Genomic DNA, 13,076 nt, shown 5'->3' on the forward strand with positions numbered 1-13,076 from the left:
TCGGGCGCCCTATCCAGTATACATGTTATATTCAAATTAAGTAGAGGATGATTGAATCTCTAACAAAACATTTTAGTTCTAGATAGACTGAATATAACCCACATTAAAGTTGCAGCACCACATCTAAACGCGTACCACACCTAGACACATACCACACCTAATGTTGCGCGCCCTTTCAACCATTTAAAAAACGATTGAATAGCAACAATTACATGAAGATCTAGAAAAACAAAGATGATTACCATATACAGTAAGATATAAGACAACAGACAACCGACAGCATCATATAAAATCATTAAGTCTCTAGCGGTTCATCAACAAGACCGGAACTGCATTTTCAGTTTTGCTCTTTAAAAATAGGAGATGTTACATGACAAGACCCCAAAACAGCAGCTGATCATCATAGGTCCTTTGCATCCTTCTTGCGAGCACAAAAGCAAGATGTCCTCTCTTTTGCAGCTACGCACCATCCTTTTCCAATCTGCAATCAAAGGCTATTAGGAACAATTAACAGGTAACATGCATCATGCCATCTAGAAGCATGTGAGCACTTTGAATAGACTGAACTACCTAGGTTTAGATGTGGCACCAACAGAAGCAATGCCAATGTAATCATGCATAGGAAAATAGCATTAGCTAGTGCATTATAAAAGAATTCACATGGATAGATTTTATTTTGTTAGCAAGAAGTTATATATACTATGCAGTGGTTGTACTAAACCAAGCAAAATAAGAATTTTGCTGAACCAAAAAAGATCGACAGCCTTTCATACGAAAAGAAAGAGATGTACAACACTGACTCATACCAAGGCTTTAGATCCAAAAGTTAAATATTCTAAACTCACAGGGAAGTTACACCCATTGCCCCAAAAGGCAAACATGTAAGTAACAACCATAGTGAGGTATAGAGGAAACACATGATACAGAATCCGTTCATTCTCAATCGTCTACTCAAAATTTATCACAAAACTAAAAATTCTAACTAAATTAATATAGTATGCAAGAGCAAATTCTTTAAATTGAGTAGCTTTTCAAGCTGCAGATGAGGCCAAAAGAACAAAAAAACATTCTTTCTATCACCAAAAAAGCAATGTATTTAGAACACAGGGATATATTAGCATTATGTGTCAGATCATTCGCTAGGTATCAGTTCAGTGATTAGATTAGTGAACGTATAGCACCTTTTCCACAACAGATGTCAACTTGAAAGTGAGATACAAGCCAGTGGTTAGAGACGAAAATAGGCTTCCATACTCCTTGTTCAGGAAAAAACGGTACCACACAGGTGTAGGCAATAATGCACGGTACAAAAGTAGAAAATATTCCACAATCGTCAACATTTGACCCTGAACAGCAAGGAGAGAAAATTGGTTATAGTGTCTCCCGACTACGATTATGCAGAAGTAAACAAACCACACCATGAGTTATTGAGGAAATGTGCCAAAATATTTCACAGAAAATGTAGGATAACAAATGTAGATGGTTTACCTGCCTACGATAGCTACGGCCTCTGCTGTTCTTATAGTACATCAGCAGTAAACATTTGACAACCATAGCAGTTTGGCGCACCATTGTATCTGCAGAACATTAAGGGACATGTGACCAAAGATTATACAAGAAAGCATCACCACTAGGACAGTATACAGTACTGTTGGTTGAACAAATATAAAACGACCACGGTGTTGAAATATGTGACAGGTTACCCACTTACAACCTAGTAACAACCTAACTACTTGTAGAAGGCAAGTACATATGCAGACGTCAAGTAAAGCCAACTCGTGCACCTAAGCCCAGTTGACAAAATGGATATTCCAGCTACGACTACTTAATTTCAGGCAGTATATGACTTCAACTGGCATCAGCATTATCACTTTGCAACCAATGAAGAGACAAAATGTAAATATGTACAAACACCATACCGTTCACCAAGATGATGAATATTGCGTGCCAAAATGGTGGTATTTCTTTTGGAGGAAGCATCATGAGAGGTCTTATAAGATCCCCATTCTTGTAACACCAGTAAAATCCAGATACATGAACAACAAATAATATTGTAATCCCGACAAGAACTGGAATTTTTCTCTCCCTCTGCATGCATGGGACACAAAAAAATCAAGTCAGTCAATATATTTCAGTAACAGAGAAAAAATGTATAAAATTATTAAAAGCAACTGAGTTTGAAGGATTTTATAATTTAAGGTATCAGAAATTCGCTATAGAAACAGGACTCCCAATTGATATCAAAACTAATCAATTACTGCAGCATTAGAAAAATCAATCATGTTTATGTATACACACACATGACAATTCTTGACTGTGGGGCAGAGGTTGTCCACCTAATTAATCCTTGGACAATTGGACATCGTAACCAAATGAAAGGACAACATAGCCTTGGTGATTTCTTATACACATGCGCAGAATCATATTGTCTTCATGCGCAGGAAATCCATAAAATGTATCCATAAAATGGTTATGTGACCAAATAGCTTAAAGTTCACCATGTTTGATGACTAAAATATTCCATGTTTAGAACACTTGAAACCATTCATTAGATGTGCAAAAACAACTCTATGCAAAGTACTGGCATTCAGTGAAACCAGAATTATTTAATTGCATTAACACATTAGTCAAATTACACCAGAAGTTCAACAAAACAATCACCAATCTTCAGAGCAGTCTGCTTACACAGGATATCGTTGGACTTGAACATCACCGCAGCAATCCAAATTGTCACAAAGAAACCTGTGCGAAATAAACCAAAACAAATTTAGACAACATTCCCCACACGTCCACATTACTTCAATCCGCAAATACTGTGAACCTATGTTCTAAGCATCAAGTTGGTCATGTACATATCAATTTGCTGCTCTATTGAAAAGGAAGATAAGTGAGGAACACCTTGCAAATGTTGTCGGATGAAGACGACGAGCAGCAGCAGTGAGAAGGGCAGTATCTGCTCCACCCACCTGGCCACCTGCTGTATATCGTACCGCTGGTACGACGACGAGGATTCCCTGCCGCCCTCCCCGCCGCCAGCGGCAGGTGATGAGTCCTCGGGGCGCGTCCTCGTTGCCTGTCCATCCTCTTCCTCCTCCTCGACGATCACCTCCTCGGCCCTCTCAGACGACGTCCCCGCCTCGCCGGGCGCCACAATCCGGATCGACACCTCGCCCGGCCCCGCCCCGGTCCCTGGCTGTTGGATTCCACCACCGGGATCGGGCCGGAGGATGCCGGAGTACTCGAGCAGCGCGGTGAGCGGCGCCTGGATGAAGCTGGACGCCGAGAAGTGCAGGTCGTACCTCCTGGACGGCGTGGGCGGGGGCTGCGGCGACGGGGCGCGCGGCGGATGGGGCTGCGGAGGCGGGGGCGCGCGCGTCCATCGGAGCCGGGCGGGGCGGCGCGCGGGCGGAGGGGAGCTTCCAGAGGAGACCGAGCCCGCCGCGGCGGTGGCGGCGGAGGGCGGGCGGCGGCGCGTCGAGGGCCGAGGGGGAGGGCGGAGGGGACGACGTCGGGGCGGCGCGGAGGCCGCACGCGGCGAGGCGGAGGCGGAGGCGGTGGAGGGGCCCCGTGCTCGTCGCCGTCGTCGTCGCTGTCGCGGGCGCGGTGGGAGGAATTTTTCTGGGAGGATGGAGGCGGGGGCGGGGGGCCGAGAGCTCCTGCTAGGGTTGGGAGCGGCGATGTGCGGGCAAGTTCTAGAACCGGGAGCGACGATGCGTGACCGAGGACCATAAACTGAATTAGATAAAAACTTCGGGTCCGGGACCGCGTGTGGACGTGTATGCAGTCTGCACGCCCGGCCCCCGCCGTATGTGCCGTACGCGGGAAGCGCGGAGAGCGCTCGAATCCCTGGCGTCTTTTAACTAAAGGTAATTGTTCACGCGAAATAACCACGACAGATTCTAGGTGTTTGAAATAGACACGTAGCAGTACACTTAAATCAAACAACACTTCGAATGGTTTAACTCCGATGGTTCCTAGGAGATCGTGTGTGTGTGAACTATGTGAGTTACACTGCAAGTGCCGTGCCGTTGCCGTGAAGCCATCCCAGTGTAGCTACTCAACACATGAAATTAAGGTGTGATTTGGTTCACATATTTATAACATGATAAGTAACTAATAATATTAAATTATATTTGTTTAATTGTAACCATAATCAGATACTACATAAAAATTGAAATCGACCGATTTAAACTTATTATCGATAGTATTCGAGTGTAAATCATTATCGTTGTCATTTACGTTACATTTTTTGAACCAAACAACATCTAGAGTTTTGATCCTATTCGTACCATACGGTCCATACCTATATATCGTGATCACAGATGCAGTGTCCCGGAAGGAGTTGAACACATGGCTGTTGCCGAGATGGCGACTCGATTGTATTGCGAGTATGATTGGACGGACGGATGGACCGACCGATGGCGAGGACCGGTTCCTTTGTGTAACCTTTTTTGTTTGTTTTGGAAAGCCATGCCATGTAGGCACACACACGAGTCAACGGACTCGCGTCACGTTACGGTGACGGTTCTGTTGCTGTCTGGCTTCCGGAATGGAAAAGGCAAAAGCAGGAACCGAAGAGCGTTTAATTGCCGCGAATATCACACATCACCTATTCACGTACACCCGGTCCCACGATAATGACCCTTCCTTTTACTTTTAGGCATCTTCGGCTTAATTTAAAATGTTTAATTTTTATCATCCAATTTACTATGAATTATTGTAACACCTAGAATTATACGGTTAGACTTGTAAAAAGAACTTTTTAATAATAATTTTCTTGCCTTAGGGTTACAACTCTAAATAAATAAATAAATAAATAGCTTTCCTAATAGAGATTTAATATGGATTCCTATATGGATCCAGTTATCTCTTTTCTAGAAATGTTTATATATTTATTAGCACTCTCTAAAAGTATTTTTATACCCTAGGAATTATGTTCTTAAAACACATATCCTTGTGAGTATGGATTTCATAATTAAAAGCCTTTGCTTAGATAAGATAATAAATAAATGGATAAAATTATAGTTTGCATTCATGATGGGATTTTGTTTGTGCAGTTGAACTTGAATTGAAAATTCAAACCAGATTTGAACTGATACTTAAAAATACCAAATAAAACCAGAAACTAAAACTAAAAATAAAATCTCTAATCAAGATATAATTTAGACTATATTTGAATTAATTATTTATTTAAGTTATTTTCTCACATGGTTTATAAAATCAACACAAGAGCTAGTTTTAATTACTTAATCACGTAGGTCTTCCGAAAACTATACCTTTTAAACCGTAACTCCGATTTTAGTGATTCTCGAACCTACAATCTCGTAGCGACGCGTAGAATATCCTTACTCTATTTTGTTCTTATGCTTTGGTGTATTGTTACCATACCCATTATTTGCTTGATTGTATGTATTGCTACGAGTAGAAGCGAGGTCACGAGGAACCTGAATACCAAATTGGAGAAGTATCTCGAGTTGCACCAAAGAAGCAAGTTGTGCCCATGATCACTCTTCTTTACCTAATAATGTTCCGGTTAATCACTGTGACACGCTCAGGTTAATTTCATGGGACCTAATAGGTTTCCCTAGTTTTGTTCACCTTACACTTTGCAAACAAATGAACTATTGGGTAGACTTGCTATTGCTCTACCTGGTTTTGGGATTAATGCTATATTTAATTACGATCATGTTCCATTGTTATTCTTAGTTTAATTATTGTTCATGATAAGATTATTATGTTAAATAGAACATGGAGCGACCACCCGGGAAAATAGTGCTACCACAAGGGTGGTAAGGGATGCCCTTGGTTGACTAATTAAGAAAGCTAGTGGGGAACTACCTTACCCGATAGGGGCAAGGGCGATAGAGGAGTTGTCTGAGAGCACCTAGAGGGGGGGTGAATAGGTGATCCTGTAAAATTCAACACTAAATAGCTACAAAACTTAGTTATATAAGTGTTAGTGCGACTAAGTAGTTGAGAAGCGAGTTCTTGTGGACAAAACAATCACAGAGAAAGCAATCACAAGAGACACACGATTTTATCCCGTGGTTCGGCCAAGTAACACTTGCCTACTTCCACGTTGTGGCGTCCCAATGGACGAGGGTTGCACTCAACCCCTTTCAAGTGATCCGATGATCAACTTGAATACCACGATATTTTCCTTAGAGTATTTCCCCGTTTGCGAGGAATCTCTACAACTTGGATTCTCTCGCCCTTACAACAAGGATCACAATGAAGGCATAGAGTAAGGTTGGGAGAAGCAACACACGCAAGACTCAAATATGCAGCACACCCACACACACAAGTGAAGACTCAAGCTCAAATGACAACATAGGGAGTTCATGACTCGAATGGAGCTCAATTCTCTAACACAACAAAACGAATGCGCGGGAGCAGAGTCTGGATGCTTGAGAATACTTAGAGAATACTTGGTTAGCTCCTCCATGCGCCTAGGGGTCCCTTTTATAGCCCCAAGGTAGCTAGGAGCCGTTGGAGGCTAACAAGGAAGGCTATCCCTGCCTTCTGTCGAGTGGCGCACCGGACAGTCCGGTGCGCCACCGAACAGGTCCTGTAGACGGTCCGGTGCCTGATCTCCTTCCAAATTTGGCATATCCGACCGTTGCTCCTTTGGGCTGATTGGCGCACCGGACAGTCCGAATCACTAGCTAACCGTTGGAGCAGTCCACGTGTCGCGCGAAGATTGCGCGACCGACCATTGGCGCTGGCAACTGTTGGCTCACCGGATAGTCCGGTGCACCACCGGACAGTCCGGTGAATTATAGCCACGTCGCCCAATTGCTTTTCCTGAGAGCGACGAGTTCGCCGAGGATGCCTCACCGGACAGTCCGGTGAAGTATAGCAGTACGCCGCCGTCGATTCCCGAGAGCAGCACTTTCACCGGAGACCAGCCTGGCGCACCGGACACTGTCCGGTGTGCCAGACTAAGCTAAAGTTTGGCTGCACAGAGCCAAGTCTTTTCGGTTTCTTTTCTTCTTCTTTTCTCACTGTTTCTAGCACTTAGAGAACTTCATTAGTATTCAAAAACAAATGTACTAAGTCTAGAAACATACCTCATGCCTTGATTTGCACTTTTCAACCTTTGACACATTAGGACTTAAAGAAACGTGTTGGGCACTTAATCACCAAAACATTATAGAAATTGCCCAAGGGCACATTTCCCTTTCAATCTCCCCCTTTTTGGTGATTTATGCCAACACATCAAAAAGCAACACAAAACATGCAACATCGATTCAAATTGAAGACCAAATTGTTTTTGCTATAATTTGGCATATTTGGATCACTCTTTGCCACCACTTGGTTTGTTTTTGCAGATCAAATTGTTTTTCCTACCTCTAAGTCAAACACACTTGTTTGGGCACATGGAGAGTTATTCCAAGAGTAAAATTGATCAAGTGCCCAAAACTCCTCCTTTTTCCCATAATCAAAATTCTCCCCCACAAGAGACCAAATTTTGTAATAAGAGTATTTTGGACAAATCAAAAGTTCTAACTCTATTGTTTTCAAAATTCACAAGTGGTAGCTGATCCATTTGCTTTGGCCTTAATTTCTCCCCTTTGGCATTAATCACCAAAACAGGAAAATTTTTGGTCCTTTAACTCCATTGCCTCACCAAAAATGTCAATTAAGAGCAAAAAGGCAACTAGAGCATAAGAATGAACTTGGAATTAAGTACGCTAATACCGGAGTGCAGTGGAAGTCTTGTCATTGTCCAATTTCACCTTTCCCTTTCAATGCACCTTGGAGACTACATCAAGTATACTCAAACAAATAGATTAGTCTCAAAGGGTTAAGTTGTAGCACATCTCCCCCTAAATATGTGCATCATTCACACATGGACTTGTGAGGTCCGGGGATCCCTTGCACAACTTGAGCACCATAAATAAGCAACAAATCACATAAATGTATGAAGTAACATGATCAAAGGCATAGACTACATGTATGCTATAGATCAATCCAAGTTACGCGAATCTAAGACATTTAGCTCACTACGCAACCTGCAAAATGTTTTCTTATCCAACGGCTTGGTGAAGATATCGGCTAGCTGGTTCTCGGTGCTAATATGGTACACCTCGATATCTCCCTTTTGCTGGTGGTCTCTCAGGAAGTGATGCCGGATGTCTATGTGCTTATTGCGGCTGTGTTCAACAGGATTATCCGCCATGCAGATTGCACTCTCATTGTCACATAGGAGTGGGACTTTGCTCAGATTGTAGCCAAAGTCCTGGAGGGTTTGTCTCATCCAAAGTAGTTGCGCGCAACACTGTCCTGCGACAACATACTCGGCCTCAGCGGTGGATAGGGCAACAAATGTTTGTTTCTTTGAACTCCAAGACACCAGGGACCTTCCTAGGAATTGGCACATCCCTGATGTACTCTTCCTATCAACCTTGCATCCAGCATAATCGGAGTCTGAATATCCAATCAAGTCAAAGGTAGACCCCTTTGGATACCAGATCCTGAAGCAAGGCGTAGAAACTAAATATCTAAGAATTCGCTTAACGGCCACAAGGTGACATTCTCTAGGGTCGGATTGATATCTAGCACACATGCATACGCTTAGCATAATGTCTGGTCTACTAGCACATAAATAAAGCAATGACCCTATCATAGACCATATGCCTTTTGATCAACGGACTTACCTCCTTTGTTGAGGTCGACACGCCCGTCGGTTCCCATCGGTGTCTTCGCGGGCTTGGCGTCCTTCATCCCAAACCGCTTGAGAAGATCTTGAGTGTACTTTGTTTGGGAGATGAAGGTGCCGTCTTTGAGTTGCTTCACTTGGAACCCAAGGAAGTAGTTCAACTCACCCATCATCGACATCTCAAACTTGTGAGTCATCACCCTGCTAAACTTCTCACAAGACTTTTGGTTAGTAGAACCAAATATTATGTCATCGACATAAATTTGGCACACAAAAAGATCACCATCACAAGTCTTAGTAAAGAGAGTGGGATCGGCTTTCCCAACCTTGAAAGCATTGGCAATTAAGAAATCTCTAAGGCATTCATACCATGCTCTTGGGGCTTGCTTAAGTCCATAGAGCGCCTTAGAGAGCTTGAACACATGGTCGGGGTACCTGTCATTCTCAAAGCCAGGGGGTTATTCCACGTATACCTCCTCCTTGATTGGCCCGTTGAGGAAGGCGCTCTTTACATCCATTTGAAATAGCCTGAAAGAGTGGTGAGCGGCATAGGCTAATAGAATTCGAATAGACTCTAGCCTAGCCACAGGAGCAAAAGTCTCCTCGAAATCCAAACCTGCGACTTGGGCATAACCTTTTGCCACAAGTCGAGCCTTGCTTCTTGTCACCACCCCGTGCTCATCTTGCTTGTTGCAGAACACCCACTTGGTTCCCACAACATTTTGCTTTGGACGTGGCCATCGTGCGTATTGCGGCCGTTGGAACATCATCTTCATCTATGTCATCAAGATCAACTTGCTCTCTTGGAGAGGCATTAGTCTCATCAAATACAACGTCGCTAGAGACTTCAACCAAACCCGATGATTTGTTGAATACTCTATACGCTTTTGTATTTGAGTCATACCCTAGTAAAAACCCTTCTACTGTCTTGGGAGCAAATTTAGAATGTCTACCTTTCTTCACCAAAATGTAACATTTGCTCCCAAATACACGAAAGTAAGAAACATTGGGTTTGTTACTGGTGAGGAGTTCATACGAGGTCTTCTTGAGAAGGCGATGTAGGTAGAGCCAGTTTATGGCGTGGCAAGCTGTGTTCACAGCTTCCGACCAAAACCGCTCGAGCGTCTTGAATTCTCCAAGCATTGTTCTCGCCATGTCGATAAGCGTCCTGTTCTTCCTCTCTACCACACCATTTTGCCGTGGTGTGTAGGGAGCGAAAAACTCGTGCTTGATGCCTTCTTCCTCAAGATACTCCTCCACTTGCAGATTCTTGAACTCGGACCCGTTGTCACTTCTTATCTTTTTCACCTTGACCTCAAATTCGTTTTGAGCCCTCCTTAGAAAGCGCTTTAGGGTCCCTTGGGTTTTTGATTTATCCTGCAAAATTAATACCCAAGTGAAGCAGGAAAAATCATCAACAATTACAAGACCATACTTACTTACCCCGATGCTAAGGTAGGTGACGGGTCCGAAGAGGTCCATGTGAAGAATCTCCAGTGGTCTTGATGTTGTCATCACATTCTTGCTGTGATGCACGCTTCCCACCTGTTTCCCTGCCTGACAAGCTGCACAAGGTCTATCTTTCTCGAAACAAACATTGGTTAGTCCTAACACATGTTCTCCCTTTAGAAGTTTATGAAGGTTCTTCATCCCAACATGTGCTAGACGACGATGCCACAGCCAGCCCATACTAGTCTTAGCTACTAAGCATGCATCTAGATCGGCCTCCTCTTTCGAAAAATCAACTAAGTAGAGTTTGTCGTCTAATACACCCTTAAAAGCTAATGAACCATCACTCCTTCTAAAGACAGATACATCAACGTTTGTAAAAAGACAATTGTAACCCATGTGACACAATTGACTTACAGACAGAAGGTTCACTACACGACGGTTCACTTACAGCGACCTACGGTTGGTTGCTAAAACGGCCTTCAGCGACCTATGGTTGGTCGCTAAAAACTTTTAGCGACCCATAAGGATGGTCGCTGTAAGTGCCGTCGCTAAAGGCTTTAGCGACCGACATCTTTTTAGCGACCGACCGACCGTTGCTAATATTGTATATTTAGCGACTAACCGTGGGTTGCTGTACTATAGATTTAGCAACCAACCGTAAGTCGGCATACTATACATTTAGCAACCAATAGAAAGTCGCCCTTTTTACAGTTGTTATTAATAATAACATACATTTAATTAAGCATCACAAATCACAGATTTTTATACACAAAACATAAAGACATACACAGTTAATCAGTATACCATAGTCATAGATCCATCACATAAACACAAAAGCACCACAATTATATATTCACAAAAGCATCACAATTATAATATCATTCACAACTAGATCATTTACAGATAGCTAGCTAGATCATTCACAAAAGCTCTAGAGATGATCAGTCATAAAAGCACCACAGCGACATCACTCTAGCTTGAAGCAGTTCAAAAGCCCACAACTACATCACTCTAGCTGCTCCAGAGCTGATCAGTCACAAAAGCACCAAAGCTACACTAATGCTTCAAGCAGTTCAAAAGCCTTCAGACAACCACTCCAGCTTCTTGTATCCTCCTATTTTAAGGTACAAGCTTTCTTTGTCTAGAACACCCTAGAAAAAAGTACAACAAAATAGTATATTGTTGCTACATTTGCAAATAAAAATATAAGCATACATCAGAATATGAAATAACACTCAAAATATAAGCAACTCAAAAAACCATGGCCCGTACCTCCTTTGCACGAATAACAACATCTGATGCTTGCATCATCCCATAAGAAGGAATACGTGGTTGCTAAATCATAGCTGACATAGTATGATCCAGAATCAGCAGGAAATAATGAGCAAAAGTGAGTATTTCCCGTGGGAAAGAAAACACGTACAGAAGTTATCACGTTACTACCTTTGGCATGAGGGAACATATAACGTTTGCCTTTTTTTTCCAGCTGCAAGCACAAGACATGCATGGCCTGCTGTAGCTCCTATACAAAGTGTGTGGATCTGCATGGCAAATAGTAACCTCATCATGATGTCCATAAATGTAGAAAAAATGATGAATTTTAACAATTCACAGTTTGGACACTGAATTCAATTCGTACAAACATCCGGTCCTAATCTTATGTTGATGAAACAGGGACCTGACAAGTTATTGATATCAGCGCTAGTGCAAAGTTTGGCTAAACTGTAGATTTATTTGATACAAACATCCCATCTTAATCTTATGGTGATGAAAACAGGGTGCTGATCAGTTCAGAATATCAGCATACAGTGCAAAGTTTGTATTTATGGCCACTCTTTCGTTGAACAAATAAATACACAAAGAAGTTTGCTTTTACACACTCCATCAGAACTGGGTGTAACTAAGTTGGTGGGGCTGCTGGTGAACACCTCCATGGCCCAAGTTTGAGTCATCATCTTCATCTCAAATTTGGAAGCCTAATTTTCTTCTTGGTTATGATGCCATTGCCACCTAGTTCCTCCAATGCTGATCAAGTTTTTTACACGCTCCATCCAGTTCAAACAAATGATCGACAAGTCATTCATTGAATCATTAGTAATCTCTACAGAACTAGGCAGATCGAGATTGCATACACAGTAAAATTCTTCTTTTAAAAATAAATTATGTCCACTGAGAACTTCTTTGCATAAAATAGATGTTCATGTTTCAGTAAATAATCAGCATCAATCTGTACCAAATGATCAACATTACACTACTGAACTGCAGATAGTAAATGTAAGGCATAGCACCTCAGTTTTCATACGCATCATTGCATCATAGATTGCAAAACCTTCGCTCTCCATCCCGACCTGACAAATACGGACAATCAATTAAAGAACTATTTGACTACATAGCAACCATGACGACATGATACAAATGCTAAAGAGACCTTATAATCTACCCTAATTAGAAGAACATGAATAAGCCAAATTCTACCGGTACTGACCCCAATACTAGAAATACCTGACTGAAGTCACCAATTGAATAATCTTGCTTACCGGTTCACCATCATCGCGAGCCGTTCCAGTTGAGTTGATGTATATATAAACATGTTCTTTACTGTTCATCCATTCAAGGTACATCAACTGGGCAACAATGAGCTCAGTCACTGCTGGTACCAACTATGAAAATGGAAGACAATCTTGTGAGATTATTGAATGCGATGAAAGAATCATCAATTCTACTCTTACAGCATGGTGTATGAAAGAAATGCATCATGAATCAAAGATATAAACATGCCATTTTGTTACATACCTAGAATGAATTGTTTACAATAGAATGAGTACAGGTATACTGAAAAACAAAATTTATCTAATCATCAAAATGAACAATGTTCATCAAGCAGTTTGTAAATAAGGTTCTTCTACATATGTCACAAAAAGCTTGGCATTTTTATTCAATGTGTAGCGGAATTGAACTAACA

The 13,076-nt window shown here is 42.1% G+C and overlaps 1 protein-coding gene across 1 annotated transcript; it reads right to left on the reverse strand.

The window, feature by feature from the left end:
* Window positions 1-226: 226 nt before the first annotated feature.
* Window positions 227-12,851, reverse strand: LOC103655972 (uncharacterized). The gene is made up of 10 exons (XM_020552355.3): window positions 12,652-12,851; window positions 12,403-12,462; window positions 11,558-11,655; window positions 11,387-11,460; window positions 2,899-3,846; window positions 2,666-2,742; window positions 1,920-2,088; window positions 1,489-1,577; window positions 1,182-1,346; window positions 227-481 (listed from the first exon to the last, which is right to left on the reverse strand). Exons 1-10 carry the CDS (start codon window positions 12,733-12,735, stop codon window positions 401-403), a joined length of 1,845 nt encoding a protein of 614 aa, XP_020407944.1. The 5' UTR covers window positions 12,736-12,851; the 3' UTR covers window positions 227-400.
* Between the last annotated feature and the right edge of the window lie 225 nt (window positions 12,852-13,076).

The sequence above is a fragment of the Zea mays genome, chromosome 4 (genome assembly GCF_902167145.1).
Source record: "Zea mays cultivar B73 chromosome 4, Zm-B73-REFERENCE-NAM-5.0, whole genome shotgun sequence".
In the NCBI taxonomy this organism is placed as follows: Eukaryota; Viridiplantae; Streptophyta; class Magnoliopsida; order Poales; family Poaceae; genus Zea; species Zea mays.